The following is a 25,857-nucleotide window of genomic DNA, read 5'->3' on the forward strand; positions in this document are numbered from 1 at the left end:
TGCCGCACAGTGAGTGGGTGAGCCCAGTACAAGTTGTGCCTAAAAAAGGAGGCATGACTGTTATTATAAATAAAAAGAACGAGCTAATTCCGCAACGCACCGTCACAGGATGGCGGATGTGCATAGACTATAGAAAACTAAACAAAGCCACGAGAAAGGATCACTTTCCTTTACCTTTTATAGATGAGATGCTAGAGCGGTTAGCAAACCATTCGTTCTTCTGTTTCTTAGATGGATATTCAGGGTATCATCAAATCCCGATCCATCCCGATGATCAAAGCAAAACCACTTTTACATGCCCGTATGGAACTTATGCTTACCGTAGAATGTCTTTTGGGTTATGTAATGCACCAGCTTCTTTTCAAAGATGCATGATGTCTATATTTTCTGATATGATTGAAGAGATTATGGAAGTTTTCATGGATGATTTCTCTGTTTATGGAAAAACTTTTGATAGTTGTCTTGAAAACTTAGACAAGGTTTTGCAAAGATGTGAAGAAAAGCACTTAATCCTTAATTGGGAAAAATGTCATTTGATGGTTAGGGAAGGAATAGTGCTAGGACACTTAGTGTCTGAAAGGGGTATTGAGGTAGACAAAGCTAAAATTGAAGTAATTGAACAACTACCTCCACCTGTGAATATAAAAGGAATTCGAAGCTTTCTTGGCCATGCTGGTTTTTATCGTAGATTCATAAAAGATTTTTCATTTATTGCTAGACCACTTACTCTTTTGCTAGCCAAGGATGCTCCTTTCGAATTTGATGATGCATGTCTAACATCTTTCAATTTATTAAAGAAAGCACTCATCTCTGCACCAATCATTCAACCCCCTGATTGGTCGTTGCCTTTTGAAATTATGTGTGATGCTAGTGATTATGCTGTGGGGGCAGTATTGGGACAAACTAAAGATAAGAAGCATCATGCAATTGCTTATGCTAGTAAAACTTTGACAGGAGCTCAACTTAATTATGCAACCACTGAAAAAGAGCTTCTGGCTGTTGTCTTTGCCATTGATAAATTTAGATCTTATTTAGTTGGAGCTAAAATAATTGTTTACACTTATCATGCTGCACTAAAATATTTGCTCACTAAAAAAGATGCTAAACCTCGCCTGATTAGATGGATCTTATTACTCCAAGAATTTGACTTAGAAATAAAAGATAAAAAGGGAGTAGAAAATTCTGTTGCTGATGACTTGTCTAGAATGTATTTTAAGAGTCCACAGGAAACCCCCATCAATGATTCACTTCGGGACGACATGCTCTACGGGATTAACAGGTCTGACCCCTGGTATGCAGATATTGTTAATTTTATGGTTTCAGGGTATGTACCACCAGGAGCAAACAAGAAGAAGCTTATTCAAGAAAGTCGTTCACATATATGGGATGAGCCATACCTCTTCCGAGTATGCTCTGATGGCTTACTCAGGAGATGTGTGACCACTGAGGAAGGATGGAAGATCATCGACATATGTCATTCATCACCGTATGGAGGTCACTATGGAGCATTCCATACACATTCAAAGATCTGGCAGTGTGGATTCTATTGGCCTACAATGTATGAAGACACAAGGCAATATATCAGAAGATGTGGGCCATGTCAAAGGCACGGAAACATAAATACAAGGGATGCAATGCCACTCACCAACAACCTTCAGATTGAGCTCTTTGATGTCTGGGGAATAGACTACATGGGTCCATTTCCTCCATCAAAGAAGTGTGAGTACATCTTGGTGGCAGTTGACTATGTCTCCAAGTGGGTAGAGGCATTACCTTGCAAGTATGCCGACAACGTCAGTTCAAAGAGGATGTTTGAAGAAATTATATTTCCAAGATTTGGAGTCCCCAGAGTAGTGATAAATGATGGAGGAGCACACTTCATCGACAAACGCTTCAAGCAATATCTATCAAGACATGGAATCCGTCACAACGTCGCTACCCCTTATCATCCTCAGACAAGTGGCCAAGCAGAGACTTCCAACAAACAAATCAAGAATATTCTTCAGAACACAGTAAATGAAATGAGAACGGCGTGGAAAGACAAGTTACCTGATGCACTCTGGGCATACCGGACAGCATACAAGACCCCAATTGGAATGTCTCCATACCAATTGGTGTACGGGAAGACTTGCCATCTACCTGTTGAACTAGAATTCAAAGCACACTGGGCCATAAAGAGATGGATATGGACCTAGATGTTGCTGGAGATTATAGAAGAATGCAACTATCAGAATTGGAAGAATGGCGAGAGAAGGCATATCACAATTCAAAGATCTACAAAGAAAGAGTCAAAAGGTGGCATGACAAAAGAATCAAGAAGAAGGAGTTCACACCCGGAGATAAGGTATTACTTTTTAATTCCAGGGTGAAGCTTTTCGGGCATGGAAAACTCCGGAGCAAATGGGAAGGACCATTCAAGGTAATCAATTCATCATCCCACGGAGCTATCACACTTCAAAATGACGAAGGTACGTTATTCAAGGTAAATGGTCAACGTCTTAAATTATTTTTAGAGCCCAATAAGGAATTTGAAGAAATAGACGTAGTCCATTTTTACCTTCCCATGGAGAATTAGAGCCCGACATTTTTGGTCTGATGGTTTTGGGTCATATATATATTTTTCTAAATAATTCCGCATCTAGAAACGCGCTCGGAAAAGTGGGCCCACAGAGGGGCCAGAGAGAGGGCGGGCGCCCAGATCAAGTGGGCGGGCGCCCAGCTCCTGTTCCCCCTCGGTCCCGACTTTCTCTGTTATGGAAAATGCAATTATGGTAATTCGAATAATCCCTCGGATAGAAAGTTTCGCACACACATCGACGGGAGAAACCTGAACAACCCATAGAGGCACCCTTTTGACCCCTATATAAACAGACCCCTGACCTCAGTTTTCAAACACCAAGCCACCAAGCTTTCTCTCCTTCAATTAGAGCTTGATTAGCTCTCCTTCAATTAAAAGTTTATTAGTTCCTCGTTGCTCCAATGGCCGAGAAGTACCACGATGATTGGGAAGTCGTCACCTTCAACCTCAACATGGAGCCTGTGGAAGACCCCGATGCCCGTGCTCTCGTCCCGGCCAACACAGAGCGTCAGCTAGAAGCCATGCCATTACGCCAACGCAGCTCCGCCCAATCTTACCATGCTCAACCAGTTCTCACCGCACCACCACAACCCCTACTCCTCAAAGGATCATCATCCAAGACGAAGACCACTATCAAGGTGCCAACCGGCACAAGGATCCTTCCACCTAGACCCAATGAGAGGGTCGTTGGAGTCAAGACCAACCGGAGCGGCGAGATCAGCGGCGTACGCTACACTACGGAGGAGGAAAGGCCTTACTTCGAAGGGATTAGAGCAGCCAAAGTCCGTTTCATCCCTCCAAAGGCAGCCTCGAAGCACTCTCTCAATGCTTTTGAGACACCTCCCAAGCGTCGCAAGACTATAATGGATATTGATGAGGAAGTTCGCAGGCTAGACAGAGTTATCATAGATCTCCAGTCCTCGATCAACTCCCTCACTAGGCAGCTCTCTAACCACAACACCATTATACTAGGCCTTAGGCAGGATCTTGCCAGTGCCAACAAAAAGATCAAGGAATTAGAGCGCCGCTAAGTTATCTAGATTAGACCTTGAGGCAATGCATCTTAGTTATCTATTTTTAAATTCGGTTTAGGTTTGCAATTATCATCAGTTTGCTATTATCATCAGTTTGCTATCAGTCTTTTGTAATAAATGCCTCAAGATCAATAAAGAGTATTATTATTATTATTATTATTATTATTATGTCTTGTGTGTCTCTACTTTATTTTTGTGCAAGAAAGAAGAAAACAAGTATGGGGGAGATCCCTCAACATGCTAAACACACTCCGACTACACCATTCCACGATTCAGGTACACACTCTGCACACTTTACTTAGACATATCTTTGATTATGCAGATTACTGTTTCCGACATGATAAGATAAAAAGATTAAAATATTTCTAATCATGATTAATCTCAATCTATGATATTTCCTGAAAACTTGCAATTATTATAAAAATCATTTTAAAACCCTGTGTTACTTAAGTCAATATGGAATATGTGATGGTAGAGTATGATTTCTTATTCTTGATATCATTGTTGCTTGGAGAATTTATTTCAAAATATTCAAATTTCTAGCTACCATCCTCAGTGTTTTATATGCCTGATAAAACTGAAAATATTAATTATGATTATAAAAGCTATCTGCTCTGTATTGAGTTTGTTCAAAATGAGTTAGACCCTTGTTGAGAGATTTATCATGCTCCCAAGATCAAGACATTATTTTAGAAAGATTCACTCTTCCGAAGTATTATTGCATTAGAGGCATGGGCTATGCAAAAATAGAAATATTTCGAGGAAATAAAAAGGAGCAAGTGCTCGACAACCTCGCAGAAAAAAATAGACAAGTGTCCGGCAGTAGAATTAGGGGTACCTCGGTATCCACTTAAAAAAAATGATGATAGCCCATGGTCCCTCTAATAAGCAATATGCCAGCAAGAGTTGACAAAGATTTTAATTTCCAAAGTCTTTGATCTAAGAGTATGACATTCCCCTCCTCGGATCCCGTTTTGATCAGGCAATAAATGCAAAGTAAGTATGCTTGAGAATTTTTTTTAAAATAAAACAGCCTCAGTAAGATATATATAAAAGATAATGAGTGATCTGAGAGAACCTATGAGGATAAAAAGGTATGCTAACTTTCTTTCAAAAATATACAAAAACTCCAAGTGATAAGATTGAGAAGAAAGGATCTTTACTCTTGACCATAAACATCCTTGACTATGGTACACAGTGGATTTTGTAACACCCTGCAATTATAAAGAGAATGTTTTAAATGTTTACCCCAGATATTTTTCTTAACCATCCTTTTCTCGAGGACGAGTAAAAGCCTAAGTATGGGGGTATTTTTTGACGGTTCTTAAGTATCAATTTTAGTTATCAAATAAACAAGAGAAAGGACCAATATGCAACCAACACCTAGAATTAGGGTTTGATCTGACAGAATTCCACGAGTTTTGTTGTTTATCTATTTCTGCAGGGGGTTATCAGGAAATAAGGAAGAAAGGCCCACATGTCGGGATTACATAGAGATATCAACGCACCGCGCGATTTTACATCATCTAGAAGACTCCAGAAGCCACGAGACCGAAGCGGAGGCGAAACGGGGCCAGGCCCAGGGCGCCCGCCCTGGAGGCCTGGGCGCCCGCCCCCCTCTGGATTGCTTTCGGGACTCTCTTCGTTCGGGATATTCCACCGACCTATTGGATCAAGAAAAACATAGTACCACCTCGCCTATCGACCCAAAAACGCATAGAAGGGGAGGACTATATAAGCAAGGCCCCCCTGGCCCCTGGAGAAGACATGAAGAAATTATCATAGAGACTGAGGGGTGCCCTCAAAGGAAAACCTCTTCTCTAATTAATATTTCTTTTTAGGCTTAGCAACCAATGTAAGGTAGAAATAGATCTTCTAGTTTCTACTAGATTGAGAGAGATAGAGTGGAGGTGTAGAGTGGAGGAAGCCCGGCCTGTCGGTGTCTACTCCAAGCTTGTACCTGCGGGATCAAGTTCTCCTAACCCGAAGCTTGCTCCTAGGATTCTTCAGTAATTCGACTTCTAAATTCTAGTAAGTTTTTGTTTTATTGTTCTTATGGTTTATGAGTTTACTTTAATCTCTTTGCGTAGAGTTTAGAGTAATCATTACTGGCGTAAACGTGGTGTTTAGGCTGGGGTACTCATAGATATTCCCTGACTAGCTGGACCGTGGTAGTAGTGAGGAACGTGACAATTCCGAGCTACCTTTGTAGATCACATCTCGTTAGCAGGAAGGATAGGGTTTATAGGTGCGGGTTGAACATCCTTTGTGGTGTCTAGATTCCGTTAGCCTCCCCATTAGAACAGTAGATCATCCTTACCAAGGTTAGAAGGAGACTACGGTTGCAGTCTTCTCTATTTATCACTCACATCGAAAGACATTCTTTGTGCCTAAAGGTTAGTAGTAATAGACCGGTTAGTCAGATGCACTCTTTCTCCTAGTGGTAAAAAAATAAATACGATACTCTGGATAACCTCCCGGGTGAAGTGCTCACCGATATCCGTGCGCTTGCGGATCAATTCCTTATTGCGTTCCCAAATATCAACAGCCATCACCTAGACGGTTAGGTGGTGATTGGAGGCACGAAGATCACCCGGAGTTCTTGTGGGTGGCTCGTGTCAAGCTTGTGAGCGGTTTTGGGCGATTCACCGCGACGGAGTGTCGAAGAATCAGCCCGTAGAGAGCACTTGGTCCTTGCGCAGACCAAGGGGGAGCAAGACCCTTGCGCGGGTGCTCCAACGAGGACTAGTGGAGAGTGGCGACTCTCCGATACCTCGGCAAAACATCGCCGAGCTCTTTCTTCCACTACTCTTTACTTTCTAGCATCTACTTTATGTTCTTACATTCTTAGAATTGCCTTGCTAGAATAGGATTGGAACTAGGTTGCAAAACTCTTTATCCGATAGCTCTCTAAGTCACACTAGGCACAAGGGGTTGAATTAGAGTTTATAGGTTGCTTAAATTTTTAGAGAAGCCCAATTCACCCCCCTCTTGGGCATCTTGATCCTTTCAATTGGTATCGGAGCCTAGTGCTCATTATTTAGGCTTCACCGCCTAGAGAAAGATGTCTAACGGGGATGGACCGCCACCCATGTTCGATGGGGATGACTTCCCGTATTGGAAAATACGGATGGAGTCATACCTTGAGGCATGCGATGTAAAGTGCCTAAAAGCCGCGACCGAAGGGTTTGCCCCTCCGGAAAGAGCCACCGCTCTTACTCCACAAGAGCAAGAAAACGAGAAATGGAATGCGAAGGCCAAAAACCACATCTTTAGAGGCCTTTGCAAAGAGGTGTTCAACCGCGTTCGGAGCCACAAAACCGCCAATGAACTTTGGAAGGAACTTTGTGCGCTTCATGAGGGATCAAAGAGTGAACGCGAGGAACGCTGTCACCTAGTGATGAACAAGCTTAATACATTTGAGATGCTTCCAAAAGAAAATGCTAATGAAATGTATTCTCGCTTGAATGTCATTGTAGAGGAGCTTAATGGACTTGGCCTTACTCAAATGAGTGCCGCGGATGTAGCAAGGAAGATACTATGTGTGCTTCCCATTGAGAAATATGGGCACATAGTGACGGTGCTTCATTAAGGCGATCTCTCCACCGCTACACCAACCGCCATATTGGGAAAGATCAATGCTCATGAGATGTACATGCACATGAACCCCCAAGATGGCTCCTCATCGGCCAAGAAAGAGAAGGACTTGGCTCTCAAGGCTTCTCACAAGGGCAAGGCTAAGAAGATTGAAGTTGAGTCATCAACTTCAAGTGATGATGATGCATCTATTGCCCTCATGGTGAGAAGAACCACCAAGATGTTGAAGAAGCTCAACAAGAATGGAGTCAACTTTGACTCCAAGAAGAAGAAGTTCTTCACAAGTAGCAAGAGAAAGCCCATCTCCGAGATGGATTGCTACAATTGTGGTGAACTTGATCATCTTGCTCACCAATGTCCAAAGCCCAAGAAGGACAAATACAAGAAGAAGAACAAAGAACAAGATGACTCAAGTGATGATGACAAGAATGAGAAGAAGCAATACAAGAAGAAAGGTGGCAAGAAGAAGGAGCACTACAAGAAGAAGAATGGCAAGGCTTACATTGTTGGTGATTGGCTCACCGACATTGAGAGCTCAAGTGGTGACTCCTCCGGCAATGAGAGTGATGATGAGAAGGTTGCCGCAATTGCCATCGATGCTCCATCACCATCATCTTCACCACCATCTACATCCTCTACACACCTATGCCTCATGGCTAAGGGTGACCGGAAGGTACAAAGTGAGGATGAGAGTAGTGAAAGTGATAGTGAATATGAATCACCCTCTTATGATGAACTTGTAAAATTGCTAAACAAGTACACAAAAGTCATAAGAAAGACTAGAAGTGAGAACAAAAAGCTTGAACTTGAAAATGAAACACTTCTAGCAAAGCTTAAGTCTAGTGATGAGCTTCCAAAATGAGATCATGACCACTAAGCTCAAGGCGCTCAAACTCTCTCTAAAAGAGCTCAAAGAAAAATATGATAAACTTGAGAGTGTTCATGATGAGCTTATCACTAGATATAGAGCAATGAAAGAAGAGCTAACAACTCTAAAAGCAAACTATGACAACCTTGAGATTGCTTATGAACTTGCAATTGAAACACATGTTGCTACTAACAATGTTGCTAAGCTTGATGTAGCCACATCTTGTGATGACTTACTTGTGGAGAGCACAAGCAAATGTGTTGATTGCAAGGGCAAGAAAGTGGTGGTGGCCGAGAGTTATGAGGACATTATCAAGCTCAAGGATGAAATAGTCATGCTCAAGAAAGAGTTGCAAGACCAAGCCAAGCACAAGACCATTGTGATTGAGACACTTGATCAAGACAAGAAACTTGCATATGAGAACAAGTTACTCAAGGAAGAAAATCAATATCTCAAGCTTGGTTTGATGTATGACAAGCAAAAAGAAGATGAGACATTCATCTTGGATGAGTTAGCTAGCAACAATGACCCAATCATCAAGAAGCTAACTCAAGAGAACAACAAGCTCAAGAAAGAGAAGGAACACCTAACCATGGGGTTAGCCAAGTTCACAAAGGGTAAGGACCTTCAAAGTGAGCTTTTCATGAACACCGTCATGAAGATGGACAAGAGTGGGATTGGCTACAAGGCTCATCAAACAAAGCTCATCAAGTCACTAGCCACTCATGATCAACCAAGCAAGCCAAAGCCCAAGACATGCTTTGAGTGTGGTCTAGAAGGACACTTTGCTCATGAGTGTAAGGCACCACTACCACCACCCTTGCCCAAGCATGCAAGACCATTTGCCTTCAATGCTCACTACATTGTAAGGAAAGACAAGAGTGGCAAGGTCAAGGTTAGCTTCATGGGCCCGCCCAACAAGCAAAGGCCAAAGAAGATTTGGGTGACAAAGCAACTAGTAGAGAAGGTCAAGGGCCCTAAGCAAATGTGGGTCCCTAAATCTCAAGCTTGATCTCTTGTGTGTAGGTGAACTACAAGACCGGTGGATCACATTGGGTAATTGATAGTGGTTGCACTCAACATATGACCGGAGATCCCCGGATGTTCACCTCTCTTGATGAAGATGTTGACAACCAAGAGAAGATCACATTTGGTGACAATTCAAAAGGCAAGGTCAAGGGATTAGGAAAGGTTGCTATATCAAATGACAACTCCATCACCAATGTGCTCTATGTGCAATCATTGAGTTTCAACTTGCTCTCGGTTGGACAACTTTGTGATCTTGGATTTGAATGCCTATTCAAGAAGAAGGAAGTAATTGTGACCAAGGAAGATGACAATGAAGTGATATTCAAAGGCTTCCAGCACAACAACTTATATGTAGTTGATTTCTCATCCGATGAAGTTGATGTCAAGACTTGCTTATTCACCAAGACTTCACTTGGGTGGTTGTGGCATAGAAGGTTAGCACATGTTGGAATGGGTACACTTAAGAAGTTGATGAAGAAAGAATTGATTAGAGGCTTGAAGGATGTGACATTTGAAAAGGACAAGCTTTGTAGTGCATGTCAAGCGGGCAAACAAGTTGCAAACACACATCCAACCAAAGCCTATCTCTCTACTTCAAGAGTGCTTGAGCTACTTCACATGGATCTATTTGGACCAACCACATATGCTAGTCTTGGAGGCAACAAATATTGCTTGGTCATAGTTGATGATTTCTCCCGGTACACTTGGACATTCTTCTTGCAAGACAAGGCCGAAGTTGCATTAATATTCAAGAAGTTTGCAAAGAATGCCCAAAATCAATTTGATGTGAAGATCAAGAAAATTAGAAGTGACAATGGCAAAGAGTTTGACAACACCAACATTGAAGAGTATTGTCATGAAGTGGGAATCAAGCATGAGTTCTCCTCAACATACACACCACAACAAAATGGGGTTGTAGAAAGAAAGAACCGGACGTTGATCACCTTGGCAAGAACAATGCTAGATGAATACAACACTTCGGAGAAGATGTGGGCCGAGTCAATCAACACGGCATGCTATGCCTCAAACCGGCTCTTTCCTCACAAATTCCTAGAGAAGACACCATATGAGTTGCTCAATGGGAAGAAGCCCGATGTCTCATTCTTTAGAGTGTTTGGGTGCAAATGCTACATCTACAAGAAGCGCCAACACTTGGGAAAGTTCCAAAGAAGATGTGACATTGGCTACTTGGTTGGCTATTCATCAAAGTCCAAGGCATATAGAGTCTTTAACCATGCCACAAGCATGGTTGAAGAAACATTTGATATTGAATTTGATGAAACTAATGGCTCCCAAGGAGCAAATGATAATCTTGATGATGTAGGTGGTGAACCATTGAGGGATGCCATGAAGAACATGCCGGTGGGGGACATCAAGCCAAAAGAAGATGATGATGATGTGCAAGTCATTGAGCCACCATCCACCTCACATGTACCACAAGATGAAGACAAGGATGTGAGAGATGCTCATGAAGACACCCAAGTCACTCATGAGCAAGCCGTGGCACAAGCACAAGATGTTGATGCTCCCCAACCAACCCCTCAAGTGGCGCCAAGAAGAACATCACATCTCCTCCAAGATCACTCTCAAGATCTCATCATCGGGAGTCCATCACGTGGTGTAACTACTCGTTCTAGACATGCTTTATTTATTGAACATCACGCTTTTGTGTCTCTTGAAGATGAACCAAAGACTATAGAGGAAGCTCTTCGTGATGCGGATTGGATCTTGGCCATGCAAGAGGAGTTGAACAACTTCTCTCGCAATCAAGTGTGGACACTTGAAGAGCGACCCAAAGATGCAAGAGTGATTGGAACAAAATGGGTCTTCCGGAACAAGAAGGATGATCAAGGCAAAGTGGTGCGCAACAAGGCAAGACTTGTGGCAAAAGGCTTTTCACAAGTGGAAGGTCTTGACTTCGGTGAAACCTTTGCACCGGTGGCGAGACTTGAAGCAATCCGTATCCTACTTGCATATGCATCTAGTCATGATATCAAGTTATTTCAAATGGATGTGAAAAGTGCCTTTTTAAATGGTTATATTAATGAGCTTGTCTATGTTGAGCAACCCCCCAGTTTTGAAGACCCTAGGTACCCCAAGCATGTCTACCGGTTGTCCAAGGCACTCTATGGTCTCAAGCAAGCTCCTAGAGCTTGGTATGAGAGGCTTAGGGACTTCCTCATTGAGAAGGGCTTCAAGATTGGGAAAGTTGACACAACACTCTTCACCAAGAAAATGAATGGGGAAATCTTCATTTGCCAAGTTTATGTTGATGATATTATTTTTGGCTCTACTAATGAAGATTTTTGCAAGGAATTTGGTGATTTGATGTCCAAGGAGTTTGAGATGTCCATGATTGGCTAGCTATCCTTCTTCCTAGGATTTCAAGTCAAGCAAATGAAGGAAGGGGTCTTTATCTCTCAAGAGAAGTACACTCAAGATCTTCTCAAGAGGTTCAAGATGATGGATTGCAAGCCAATCAAGACTCCCATGGCATAAAATGGGCATCTCGACTTGGATGAGGGAGGTAACCCTATTGACAAGACTCTCTATCGCTCCATGATAGGAAGTCTACTCTACCTCACCGCATCTAGGCCCGATATAATGTTTAGTGTGTGTATGTGTGCAAGATATCAAGCAATGCCTATGGAATCTCACTTGATTGTTGTCAAGAGAATTCTTAGGTATCTAAAATACACACCTTGCCTAGGCTTGTGGTATCCCAAAGGTGCAAGATTCCAACTTGTAGGCTATTCCAATTCGGATTATGCTGGATGCCGGATTGATAGAAAAAGCACATCCGGAGGGTGCCACTTCCTAGGTAGATCACTTGTCTCTTGGATGTCAAAGAAACAAAATAGTGTTGCCTTGTCAACGGCCGAGGCGGAATACATTGCCGCCGGTGCTTGTTGTGCACAAATACTCTAATGAAACAAACTTTGCTAGACTATGAGGTAGTACTAGACAAAGTACCTTTGTTGTGTGACAACGAAAGTGCCGTAAAACTTGCAAACAACCCGGTTCAACACACCCGCACAAAACATATTGACATCCGCCACCACTTCCTTAGGGATCACGTTGCTAAAGGTGATATATCTCTAGAGAATGTGGGGACAAAAAATCAATTGGCGGATATCTTCACAAAACCCCTAGATGAAGCTAGGTTTTGTATGTTGAGAAATGAACTTAATGTGCTTGACTTATCCAACTTCACTAAAAGATAAAAGTTGTGTGTTGAAACTTGTAAATAACTTTTGCTTTGCATATCATGCATACTAAATCTAAAATCCAACTTGCATGTAGGGCTTGTCTAACATGGTTAAGATAACCCCTTTGTGTGTGTGAAAAAGCTTAACCTTGGATCAAACTTGACAAGCATTAGTTTACTTTCAAGTATTGCATTACAACTCATATCATATGCATGCTTGTTAGTTGATCGTTTCTTTTCGGTTATTCGTTGAGCATCCGCTGTGTTCGTCCATGGATAGGGGGAGCATTCAAAGCTCATTGTGATTCTAACCTCTAGCTTTATGGCCATATGATGCTCCTTGGTAATTTCTCGAACTATTTTCATAAAAATTACTAAGCCTATGGCTAAACATTTGTGAAAATTTGAGGGTTTGAGAGAAGTCACTCATACCAGTTCCGTTTGGTGTTTATCTGTGTGTTATTGAAGATGAACTTGGTTGGGTCAAAATCGGTCGTGGTGCTTAGTTGAAAAAGTGCTCAGAGGAGCACCGGACGATGCACCGGACGCTGCCTCTGTGCGTCCGGTGCGGTGAGTGTGCCAGACTGCACTCACCGGACGCAGGAACAGTGTCCCTGCAGCGTCCGGTGTGGTGCGTCCGGTGCTCACCTGGCGTGACCTGAAGCACCGGACGCTAAAGCCAGCGTCCGGTGCCCATCGTCCGGTGCAATGCCGAATTGCAGACCTCTCTGCGCATGAGTCCGGTGGTCACCGGACGCGTCCGGTGCCACATTAAGAGCGTCCGGTGACCCCGCGGCGGGCGCATAAAGCCCGCGCCCTGGGGCTTTTCTCGGGCAGTTTCTTTTCTCCGTCCTCCGCCCGAGCCCGTGCCCTAGACCCGTCACCACCTCGCCGCCGCCGCCGATCCCTCCGTTCTCCGGCGACCCAGACTGCTCCCCTGCGCCAGATCTGCACAGGGATCTCACCCCTTCCTTCTCCTCGCATAGAGTTTTCCTCCTTGCGAAGTGGTTAGGGTTTGGGGTAAGTCCTTTATTCTGTGCCCCCAAGGTGCTCGAGTTTTTGAGTCAATGGATAAGAAAGGTGTTTTGATCTCGATCTTGTACATCCAATCCTTGTAGCACCTTGAGGAGAGGATTCGTGGTCTCCGGCAGTCTTCGATCGCGATATCTCCTTGGGAACGCGTCTCGTCCTCGGATCGTAAGTCGTTCGCGCCCGTATCTTATCTATTCTTGCGATCTATAGGATTGTCTCATCTCTAGTCGATATGATTGCTTATGTATATACCCTATCTTGTCTATTCTCTGCAGAAAGTTGTTTTCCGTTGTCAGTCGGTTGTTTGTCGGACGCTTGATTTGCAATGGCTCGTACCAAGAACGTCAGTGGTCCAACAGCTGGCTCAGGAGGTTCCCCAGGGGGTGATGGTGGAGGTGATCCTCCCCGTCGCCTGTCAGCGGCAGAGAAAGGCAAGGGAAAGAAGCTGGCCACCAAGAAGCGCAAGGCCAGCGACAGAGATGCAGAGGTCGCAGAGGCAGTGGCAGCAGCAGCAGAGGCAGCAGAGAGAGGTGGTCGCTCTGGTGCTCTGAGGATCGGGGATGACCTCACGCCACAGCAGAGGCGTGCAGTTCTTCAGGCAGAGGCCCTTCATGGATCCCCTCCAGGCACCGTGACGATTGGAGGACAGAGGATTAGGCTCGTGGTTAGGGATTCGGCTCAGGAGGATCCAGACACTGAGACAGAGACCCAGGCAGAGGGTCCAGCACAGGAGCAGGAGCAGGAGCAGCCCCTCCGGAGGTCGACTCACGCTCGTACCCAGGCCACTCCTCGGACTGGTACGCAGGGTCAGTCCACCTCCACTGCTCGTGCTACACCAGCTAGAGGCACTCCAGCTTCTCGACCGAGGCCAGTCAGGATCCACAGGGATCTCTCTCTTGTGTCAGCCAGAGAGATCCAGCAGCTGAGGTTCGTTCCGTTTCCCACCTGGTTTCCAGCTGCCAGGGATCCCAGAGCCGGTGCCAGGTTCTACACAGTAGTCCAGGAGGACATCTACGAGGCACTGGTTCGCTCTCAGGCACAGTTCAGGGAGCACAGAGTGATAGACCTAGAGATACTGGGGAACGTGGTTGGAGCTGACATTCGTCAGTATTTCACCTACCTCCCCGGACTTCCAGAGTTACTAGCACTCCCCGACACTTACTGTGAGCAGTGGGTCAGAGAGTTCTACACGTCAGTGTGGGTTTCTCCAGATCACAGTTATATCCACTACGCACTAGCGGGGACAGACTACAGAGTGACTCTTCTACCGTGCCAGAGATGACAGCTACCGCGACTGAGCCCGTGCCTGCTTCGTCAGCTGGACTCGAGCAGCCAGCACAGCCTGTGACAGCTCCAGAGCAGACCCGGACCGCTTCACCAGCTCCTGCAGCTTCAGAGGGTCACTCCACCTCCTCTGCCTCGACGGCCGACAGTTCAGATGATGCAGCCCGCTTCGTGGCCGTGCCGAGGGACTCCACTGCTCCGCCTCCTCCACCGGCTTCTTAGGTTTTTGGCGCTTGATGCCAAAGGGGGAGAGAGTGCGTATGAGAGTTAGGAGTTAGGGGGAGCTAGAGAGAGTGTTTAGGAGTTTATTCTTTTGAGATACTTGTTATGTGTGCTACTATATCATGCATCACGTTTACTTTAATGCATTGCACTTGTGTGAGATACTTTGGTTGTGAGACATGACTTGTGCTTAATGTGATATCTTAATATCATGTGTTTTGGCTCATATTACCTTTGCTTCCGTGTTGTACTCCAATGTACTTATGAGCCTTATGTTTATATCCTGTCGTATACCTCTCACATATTTGGATGCATGATATTGGACTTGGTTGATATAAGCATGACTAATCCCGTTGTTCTTATTGCAACATGCTTATTGAAACCAAGTCACTTTAAAAACCTCAACTCTTTTCATACTCGAGGTTGTCATCAATCACCAAAAAGGGGCAGATTGAAAGAGCATCTAGGCCCCTAGTGATTTCGGTGATTAATGACATTATTGATTACTATGACTAACGTGTGTTTTGCAGAGGCAAAGTCATAGGTAAGGTCATGGTAAATCGGTACTCGATGGACAGGGACGTACATGCCAACTTAATAGTGAAAATCGTTTCGGTTTTAAAAGGATGGATGGACATCGTCAAGACTAGACTAGGTCTAAGTGCCATATGGTGAAGAAGGGCACTTAGAGTAGTTTAGGACTTTGTTTTCCTTTGACCGTACTATTAAGAGGGGCTTTGATCTAGTAGCTTGACTTAGGCAAGGCTTTAGGTTTAGGTGTGGTGCACACTTGGTAAACCTAGCACTAGGCAGCTCAGAGATAGTCCTTAGATCGAGAGGAACCAACTTCGTTTTGGAGCGATCGCGTTTCGATGAAGTTTGGGTGCCCGAAGGGGCACCGGATGCTCTGTGAGTGCGTCCGGTGAGGTCCCTAGCCGTTAGAACAGTGTGGTGCTTAGGGTTAGGCACCGGACGCTAGCACCGGACGCACCGGGTAGCGTCCGGTCTTTTACCCAGGGAGGTTGCAAGCCTTCCCTGAGCACCGGACGCTAGCCCCGGACGCGCCGGGTAGCGTCCGGTCCCATGCGCAGGGAGCTTGTAAAGTTCACCCGAGCACCGGACGGTGCACCGGACGCTGGGAGTTAGCGTCCGGTGACCTGTTAGAGAGAAGTACAGTTAGCCGTTATGAAGCACCGGACGCTCGGTGCAGTGCGTCCGGTGCAACATAATGTGTGTCCGGTGACCCCGTTTTCAGTGGAAAACGGTTGGCCGACCTTTGGATTTCGTGGATAGTATTTATACTCCACCTCGTCCATGAAAGCCCTCTTGCCCATTTGAACATCAGAGAAACTTGTTGTGGAGCAAGAGAGTAGCAAGAGCCTAGAGAGGATTGAGATTTGAGTGATTTCTTGAGAGAATCCTTCTCTAGTGAGTTCCAAGAGTCAAGTGTGCATCCACCACTCTCTAGAGCCTTGTTTGGGTCAAGTGAGAGTTCTTTGCTTGTTACTCTTGGTGATCGCCATCACCTAGACGGTTAGGTGGTGATTGGAGGCACGAAGATCACCCGGAGTTCTTGTGGGTGGCTCGTGTCAAGCTTGTGAGCGGTTTTGGGCGATTCACCGCGACGGAGTGTCGAAGAATCAGCCCGTAGAGAGCACTTGGTCCTTGCGCGGACCAAGGGGGAGCAAGACCCTTGTGCGGGTGCTCCAACGAGGACTAGTGGAGAGTGGCGACTCTCCGATACCTCGGCAAAACATCGCCGAGCTCTTTCTTCCACTACTCTTTTACTTTCTAGCATCTACTTTATGTTCTTACATTCTTAGAATTGCCTTGCTAGAATAGGATTGGAACTAGGTTGCAAAACTCTTTATCCGGTAGCTCTCTAAGTCACACTAGGCATAAGGGGTTGAATTGGAGTTTATAGGTTGCTTAAATTTTTAGAGAAGCCCAATTCACCCCCCCCTCTTGGGCATCTTGATCCTTTCATGGATGTTTCAAAAGTAGATCGAGTGTTGCATCCTTTGTCTTCGCTTTTCTGCTTCCTCACCTTCACCTCGTTGTCTCTCCGTCCTCCTTTTAGCACCGACTAAGCATATGTCGCCTCTCCCTCTCTTCTGGATGTTGGTCTAGCCACCTGTTGTAGTCGCCCGCCGCAGCCGTAGGCCGCAAGTATGCGCGTGAGCAGCGGAGAGGTGCGAGCGGGTCGGGGCAGCACGAGGTGGGTCCAAGCGTGTGCGGCCACATGGGTGGGCGCGGGGTGCAAGCACGCGCGGGAGACGAAGTGCAGTCCCGAGCGTCCGGACACGCGTATCCGTCCGGACGTCCGGGCGCTAGCAGTACCGCTCCTGGAAAGTTGTGGCTGTTGCCGGGCTCGCCTACTTCGGCGCCCAAAAATTTTCGAGATTTCCTGTTACATCGAATTTTACGGCACATGCATAAAGTATTAAATATAGATAAAAAAGATAGCTAGTTGCACAATTTACCTGTAATTTGTGAGACGAATCTTTTGAGCCTAATTAGTCTATAATTAAATAATAATTGCCAAATAAAACCAAAAGTGTTACAGTACCGAAACCCAAAATTTTTCGCGAACTAAACAAGGCCTTCTTGGCTAACGAACTCGAGGTCGTTAGCCATTTTATAATGTTTTTCTTTCATAATAAATCAGCTAACAGTACTATCACGATTCATAAGCTAAACGAACAAGACTGTCTTGACTAGGGATGAAAACGGTACGGATATTTTCCGATCGTATTCGAGACCGAATTCGTTTAGAGGGGTTCAGATCTGTCCGTATTCGAGTCCGAATATTCAACATCCGATACCGTATCCGTATCCGAATACTTAAATCGTATATTTGTGATGTCGACATCCAATCATATCTTATCCGACATGGTTGACATTATCCGTATTCGAATCCGAATCCGACCAAAAACATGAAAACAAATATGATATCAGTGATATCCGTCCGTATCCGATCCGTTTTCATCCCTAGTCTTGACCAGTAGCCTTCTAGCTAGCATGGACAACAAGGACAAATTCGAAGACGGATGAGCTCATCATGCAGTTAGGTCTTTTTTAGTTAAAAAATTGTAAAAAAATTCAAATTCCTCATCACATTGAATCTTGCGGCGTATGTATGAAGTATTAAATATAGATAAAAATAATAACTAATTGTACAGCTTATCTGTAATTTACGAAACAAATTTTTTGAGCCTAGTAAGTCTATAATTAGACTATATTTGGCAAATACAATCGAAAGCGCTACAGTGTCTATTTTGTAAAAAAATTTAAAACTAAGCAAGGCCTTAGGTCTTGTTTAGTTCCCAAATTTTTTTGCTTTGGGCTATGGTAGAATTTTTATTTTTATTTGATAAATATTGTCCACTCATGAACTAACTAGGCTTAAAAGATTTATCTCGTAATTTATAGGCAAACTGTGTAATTAGTTTTTGTTTTCGTCTATATTTAATGCTTTATGTATGTGTTGTAAGATTTGATGTGATGAATAATTTTGAAAAAAAAATTGGTTTTTAGGTGAACTAATCAAGGCCTTACTCGACTACAACGTCAAGAATGGCTCGACAGAGCTCTGATTCTTAGAAGACATGGAGGATGACACGACGGTGCAATGGAGCAAACGGCACACGTTGCAGCACACGCTGTTTGGGAATGATGAGTCCCTGCACCATCACTATTCGCTCCAGTTCTAGATGACGGTATGATACTCGTGTGAGTGGACACGACATCTGCATGAGCATCATGGACGGATACATAGGGCAACGGACGTAGTGTCAACTCATCTTCGTGTAAACTGTGCAAACTCTAATCTGGACCACATGATGTTGATCTAAAGAGGTGTATGTGGAAGGAGGGACTTGTAAAAGTGTGATTAAGAGCGAGCGGTTAAGTGCAAAATTACCCAATCTCTCCGCGCCCCTTGGATCAACATCCTGTAGTCCAGATTAGAGTTTTTACAGTTTGCACGGGAGATGAGTTTGCATTAGATCTGTTGCCATTCTTCTAGAAATACCCAACCTTTTTATCCACTAAGTATATATATATATATATATATATAATATATTAGAATTTCATGTTTAGGAAATAAAATTTCTCTCTCATTTTTTAGTATCCTTGTATTCTTTTTTCCACATAGGTTTTATGTTAGTTTGATTGCTAAAATTATTCTATTTTGTTGTTTCTGCGAATATAAACCTAATTATTTATCTCCAGACCACATACATATTGACTCATGTCACCAAATATTAGTACAATCATATCTTGTTTCCAAACTCTTTTCCAAGATAAAAATCGGAATATGCACATGATAACATGTATAATAAAGTATTCTTTCCGTATGAGTAAACGAGGCATGAGTGGGAGGCAATTCTACAATCATCGTTCCTAAATCTCTAACCCTAGTCGGCCAGGCATGACATGGTGATAGTACTGCCGGTTTCCAGTGTCATGAGCTCCTAGTGTCATGAGCTCCTAGCGGCGTAGGGCATGCAGAGCAGGTGCGGTCTCTGTCTCTATGCTATGCCCACATGGCGACCGACGAGAGCGCACGTTGATCATGAGATTAAAGGAAACAGCTGAGCGATGGCCAACCAAATACCAGCAAAGGTATCCAAGATTTAAATCCTAGCTCCGCCATAGACGAGCATATGATCCTGAGACATGTATATATGGACTGATTTGGCCACGCTGGCAGAAGATTATGTTGTTGGCATGCACCATGGAAGCCTTCTGCTTTCAAACCTTTAGGTGGTCTAGGCTTGAGCTCCTTTTCCAAGCATATGATCCTTGAGGAGATTTAACAGAGCATTATCATATTATTATCAATATTAACTTATATTATAGTTGTTATGGACATCATTAAATAAATTATCAATAAAAAACTATCAACATACATATTTTTTTGATAGCTTCTTTTCTTCCGTAGCAACACATAGGCAAATTTGCTAGTCATCTATAAAAGACTGAAGCCTAACTTCGCAAATCACAATAGGGTAACAATAAAAGTGATCTTTCTAGAACCATCATTCAATTGACCTTGTTTGGCAAGGCTTCTCCAACGGCTTCAGAAGTTGTTTGGAACCATTTTCTGTCAAAGGGGGTAAAATAAAATGGCTTCACCGATGAAGCCTCTAAAAACATATTCTACACAACTTTGAGGTAGGAAGAAGCTAAAAATACTGGCTTCTCTTAGCTTCACCTCGTCTTATATGACGTTTTTTGAGAGCATATTGTTAGGAACTCTATATATGGAGCTGTTTTGCCAAACAATTTATTAAAATGACTCCAGCTCGACCGATAAAGCTGTTTATGAAACTGAAGCCCTCCAAGACCGGCTTCACTAGTTAAGTAGAGCCATGGCAAACGAGGCTGTTTTGAGCAGGCAAAAGAACATGAATCTCCAAGAAAAATACTCCTAAAAATGGGGCTAGAAAAAACAACTGAAACCTAAAAATTAATATTTTCAAATAGAGCAATTCTGTGCAATGGGTAGCCTTTCAAGCAAGCAAAACAGAGACGGTCTCATAATTGGGCTGGTAGAACAACTATTTAGCAGTGGGAATACGAATAGTACAACAATTTTGGAAATGGGGAAGCCGAGGAAGCAAAGGTTAAAGACTAGTAGAACAATTATTTAGCAGAATTTAGCGCTGCTGACTAGACAGTCTTCCCTCTCTCAATAGATGCTAGACACAAATTTTGCAGAACAATGGACAGTGTGTCACTGTGTGAGGAGCACACACGCTATTTCTTAATAACTAGTATACTGCCCGTGCTAATGCTAAAGCAACATTTAGCTATGTGCAGATTAGAACTAAAATATATGTAATTAAAACAACCAAGTTATAAATTATAATAGAGTTCATGGGGAAAAATTATATCTACCAAAAGAGAAATTCATATCTACCAAGAGGATGGTTAATACTTCTCGTTCCAATGGAAATGATGGTTGCATTGAATGTAGCCCTCAGTTCATTTATCTGCTTATTTTGACCATCTTGCCATGAAGCATAGTCCATGTCAAATGCCAAAGCATATAGAAATACAAAAGCTTAGTTCCAAGATAAAGTTAAAAAAATTCTCGTCTGTCCGATGCCAAAGCACACATTTAAGGTCCGGTCCCGATCGTGGTCGTTCTTAGATGGGCTACGGCAGGGACGAAGCCAGCGGTGGGGCAAGAGGGGCTCAAGCCCCCTCTACCGCTGCAGATCCCACAGAGCCCCCTTTGAAGTTTCCTTCGAATTTCTAGCTTTCTGCCATTGTTGTACTGTATAGGAGGGGCTGAGTTTGATGTTGAAGACGACCTCACGACTTGGTCTACCTGGGCTTTAGTTTCCTTCTCATTTCAATACTTGTAATTCAACCAAAGCCGAGTAAGACCCATGCGGTGTAAATCAACACATGTGTGGCATTGCGGTAGGCCTGTCAGTGCCTCACATCTGTGGTCGGCCGGTTGCCGTTTCTTTTTTATTCTACTTGGGCCCTATGAATTATATGAGTATTTTGATTTGTAGTGGATACGGTGACATAGGAATTTTCAGTTGAGATTGTCAAGAAGAGTAGGGGCGTCCCTGGCCGTGTACACACCCTCAATATTCGCCATCTCACCAGCCCGAAGGTAGAATGGGAAGATTTTTTCGGTGTGTGCCAAAATAATCTAAACGCACGACTGACGAGCGGCTCAATAGAGGAAGATGGGAGGAGAATATGTAGTAGCGCCTACCTGCGGTGCCAGACTGAGTAGCGGTGCCAGGCGGTCACGCCAAGCAGCGACAGCAACCCCACCCAACGTTGAGCTCTTCCTCCGACGGGAGTGAAAGGTCCTAATATGGCTAGAGGGGGGGGGTGAATAGCCTATTTAAAAATTCTACAAAAACACTAGAGCAAGAGGTTAGTAAATAACAAAGCGAAGCTTTTTGCTCTAGCTCTAAGGGGTGTTTGCAAGCCACCTATCCAACAATTCTAGTCGATAAAATCTCTAGGCACACAAGATCTATGTCACTACTTACACTAGAGAGCTACCTAAAGTTTCTATACAAGTAAGTAAGCTACTCTAGTTTGCAAGAAAGTAAGAGAGATGGTTTGAACTTTATACCACGGCGTAGAGGGGATGAACCAATCAATAATATGAAGTCCAATCACCGGGAGAAATCCAAAGCACAATCACAATGGATACACACGATTTTCTCCTGAGGTTCACGTGCTTGCCGGCACGCTACGTCCCAGTTGTGTCGACCAACACTTGGTGGTTCGGTGGCTAAGAGATGTAGCACGAACCTCGTCCTCACTAGGACACCACAAGAACCTACCCACAAGTGAGGTAACTCAATGACACGAGCAATCCACTAGAGTTACCTTTCGGCTCTCCGCCGGGGAAGGTACAAGACCCCTCACAATCACCGGGAGATGGCCATGAATAATCACCAACTCGTGCCAAAGCTCCTCCGCTGCTCCAAGCCGTCTAGGTGGCGGCAACCACCAAGAGTAACAAGAAAACCGCAGCTAGAACGATCCCCAAGTGCCACTAGATGCAATCACTCAAGCAAATGCACTTGGAATCACTCCCAATCTCACAAAGATGAATAATCTATGAAGGAGATGAGTGGGAGGTGTTTGCTTAGGCTCACAAGGATGTCAAGTATGTTAGAATGCCAAGAGAGTGAGCCCTAAGCCGGCCAACACGTATTTATAAGCCCCTCCAGCAAATAGAGTCGTTGGCTCTTTCACTAGGCAAAACACGGGGTCACCGGACGCTCTTAAAGGGGCACCGGACGCTCAACACCTGCGTCCGGTGCTCCAAAGTCAGCCGCGTGTCAGGGTCTAACGGTAACCTGCAGAGCACCGGACGCTCTCTAAGTTGGCACCGGACGCGTCCGGTGCACACCGGTCTTAAACACAGAGAGGTCTGCAAAACGCGAGGTCACCGGACGCTCCAAGCTGCGTCCGGTGCTCATCGGACTTAAACTCAGAGAGCTCTGCAAAACGCTCAGGGCACCGGACTCACACCACCGGACGCTCCAAGCTGCGTCCGGTGCCTATCGTCCGGTGCCTAACCCTAACCGAGCCAGGTTGCCTGCTCACCGGACGCACAGGCACAGCGTCCGGTGCTTCTGGGCCAGCGTCCGGTGAGTGTTCCTCAGCGAGAAACACTCCCGCGACTTCTCCAAATTTCCCACCGGCGCAATAGAAAATATGCATTTCATTTTCTCAAAAGCGCCGAATCCATCCTCTCTCTACCCTTCAGACTCCACCTCCTTCTCAAAGTGTGCCAACACCACAACGTGTGTACCAACAAGTGTGCACTTGTGTTAGCATTTTCACAAACATTTTCTTCGAAGGAGTTAAGTTAGCTCACTAGGTTCTAAATGCATGCACATGAACAATGACATCTAGTGGCACTTGATAACCGCTTAGCCAAAGAATTCCCCTCTTTATAGTACGGCTATCTATCCTAAATGTGATCACACCCTTTATGGTGTCTTGATCACCAAAACCAAAACCCTAAGCAATACCTTTGCCTTGATCTCCATAGGGTTTTGTTTTTCTCTTTCTTCTTTACCAAGTTGAGCACTTGATCATCTTGTGGTCATCACCATCATCACCATGATCATCACTTGCTCCATCACTTGGCATGTACCAACCTCATTAAGTCTACACACACTTAGCATAGAGGTTAGTACTAGGGTTTCATCAATTATCCAAAACCAAACTAGGGCTTTCAATGCAGGCGACGCTGCCCCTGTCCGTGGGCGGCCCAGCACTGCCCCTCTAACCGCTCTTATGCATGCTTCAAACTTTTTTCTACCGCTGTTAGATTTGGTTCTCGTTGGTTTTGAGACGTTGATTTTGATGGAGTTAAATTTTTTTGTGTGTTTTTTTAGGTACATAATAGTTAGAGCTCTCAGCGGGAACGTTTTCTCTAGGTAGACCAAACATAATTTTGTTAGGTGAATAATAATAATAATAATAGTACTACTAATAATAATAATAATTCCATGCCTCCAAACAATTCACAACATTTTTATTTTAGGTCTGCTTTGAAAAGAATTTCACAGTAATTATATTATATAGGATTTTATAGAAAATCAGTTCATTTTTTCACAAGAAAAAATCCCGCGTTGCAAAGGCGGTCTTATTCCATACATAATATTAGTGCAGCTGGAAAAGAAATCGAAATCCAACTGCACTGAACTGAACTGAAATGCATTGAAGGTATGGTAGGTATCTACTAGCTAGCTAGTCCTATCTAGCTAGTAGCCAGCAGGGGCGTTGGCGAGCAGCGCTTGTGCTTGTGTGTCGTACTTGAATCCTTGGCTCCTGGAATGATCGGCGGCCCAGATGAAGATCCCGTAGAGCTTGCCCTGCGACTGCAGCGTCTGGCAAGCGCTGAGCGACGTGTTGATGGACACCGACGTCGTGGTGGCCGCCGTCGTGAAGCTGGCCAGGATGTTGCCTCCGGGGTAGTTGACGAGCTGCTGGTCGAAGTAGTCCACGTACTGCGCCTCCGTCGTGCTGGCGCCGTACGCGTAGAACTGGTAGTTGACGTAGTCTATGACGCTCCCGTAGCTCGCCCACAGTGCCTGGTAATGGCGCTGCACGTCGGCGTTGCCGTACGGCGCGATGGACGCGAACTTGATCACGCCGTTGCTCTTGAGCGTGGTCACCAGGCGGCCGATGCACTCGGCGAAGGTCGCCGGGTCCGCCTGGAACTGCTCGTAGTCGATGTCGATGCCGTCCAGGTTGTACTCGTGGATGATGCTGGTCAGGGAGGAGACGGCGTTCTCGACCCAGGACTCCACGGAGGTGATGTTGAAGTACACCGGCCGGTCGTTCACGGTGGCGCCGCCGAGGCTGATGGCCACCCTCACGTTCGGGTTGCTCTGCTTGATGCCGGCCACCGCGGAGGCGGTGAGCACCGAGTTCTGCCAGAAGATGTTGAACTGCCCGTTGGTCGGGGTGGGCGGCTCCGTGGCGGTGGTGTAGTCGATGACGAAGGCCATGATGAAGTCGAATCGGACTCTAGGGTTGATGGGAACGTCGGTGAACTTGACGCCATTGAAGATGGCGCCGATGTAGTCCCGGAACAGGTTGGAGTTCGCTGCGCTGGCCATTGGGACATGGACATGGACGGCTACAAGAGCCGGGACAAGTACTAATAATGCAATCAGCTTCGAGTAGCCCATTGTTAAAGTATCTTGCTTTGCAATGGCCAATGCCCAATGGTAGGTTGGATTGGTGGAGGTTGGAGGTGGAGGTGGAGCTGCAAATTAAAACAGCAATCGGTGTATTATTTATATACATCTGCATGTATGGGCCGGCGAACGTCAATCGAGATTATTAGATTAGTATAAATATATTTTCTTCAAAGAAATTAAATGGCGTTGAACGTTGAACAGTGGACTTTTCTCTCTACTACTAAGTCTGAACGTAAAGATCAGGTCAGAGATGTCAGCGTCCAGATTGAAGGAAGCTCATCAGACTGAAACTGAATGTGCTCCTCGGTAGCTGACCCTTGGTTCATTTGCCATACCCATGCAGTCAATGGATACGGAAGAAGAAGAAGTAATGCTAGCAGAAAAGGTAGAAGAAGAAATAGATTACTGAAGATTATAACATTCTCTGAATGTTAGGTTGCGCTACAGTGGTTTGATCTTCATTCCAGCGTTTGCTCCCAAACAAATGTCGCAGCTGGTAACGAGAAAGTCTCTCCAACTTGGCATTTGAAGGTCTGGCAACAGCTCAGAGAAACGACTAATCTTGCAAACACATCTTGTTGGTCCACTTCCAGAAGGTACAAATGAGAGGCTACCCAACCTATAGTTGACTTCATCAGAGATCAAATACACCACTATTGTCTATGTTGGCTTGGAATTTATCAAAGGTACTAGGAAAAATTTTGCTCTTGTTTGATCTAGATGCGCAGTTTGTGGGCGTCGGGCTAAATCCCTCACTTTCTCTGTTCTTATTAGTTACAGTGACAGGAGAA

At 44.7% G+C, this 25,857-nt stretch overlaps 1 protein-coding gene across 1 annotated transcript; it reads right to left on the reverse strand.

Moving 5' to 3' along the window:
• On the reverse strand, positions 23,908-25,156 carry LOC8064915 (chitinase 2). Its single transcript, XM_002467198.2, has one exon. It carries the CDS (start codon positions 25,052-25,054, stop codon positions 24,122-24,124), a length of 933 nt encoding a protein of 310 aa, XP_002467243.1. The 5' UTR covers positions 25,055-25,156; the 3' UTR covers positions 23,908-24,121.

Source organism: Sorghum bicolor, chromosome 1 (assembly GCF_000003195.3).
Source record: "Sorghum bicolor cultivar BTx623 chromosome 1, Sorghum_bicolor_NCBIv3, whole genome shotgun sequence".
Lineage (NCBI taxonomy): Eukaryota > Viridiplantae > Streptophyta > Magnoliopsida > Poales > Poaceae > Sorghum > Sorghum bicolor.

Bases quoted from the DNA above. Each gene is read 5' to 3' on its own strand.
- LOC8064915 (XM_002467198.2), bottom strand. From the start codon at position 25,054: ATGGGCTACTCGAAGCTGATTGCATTATTAGTACTTGTCCCGGCTCTT.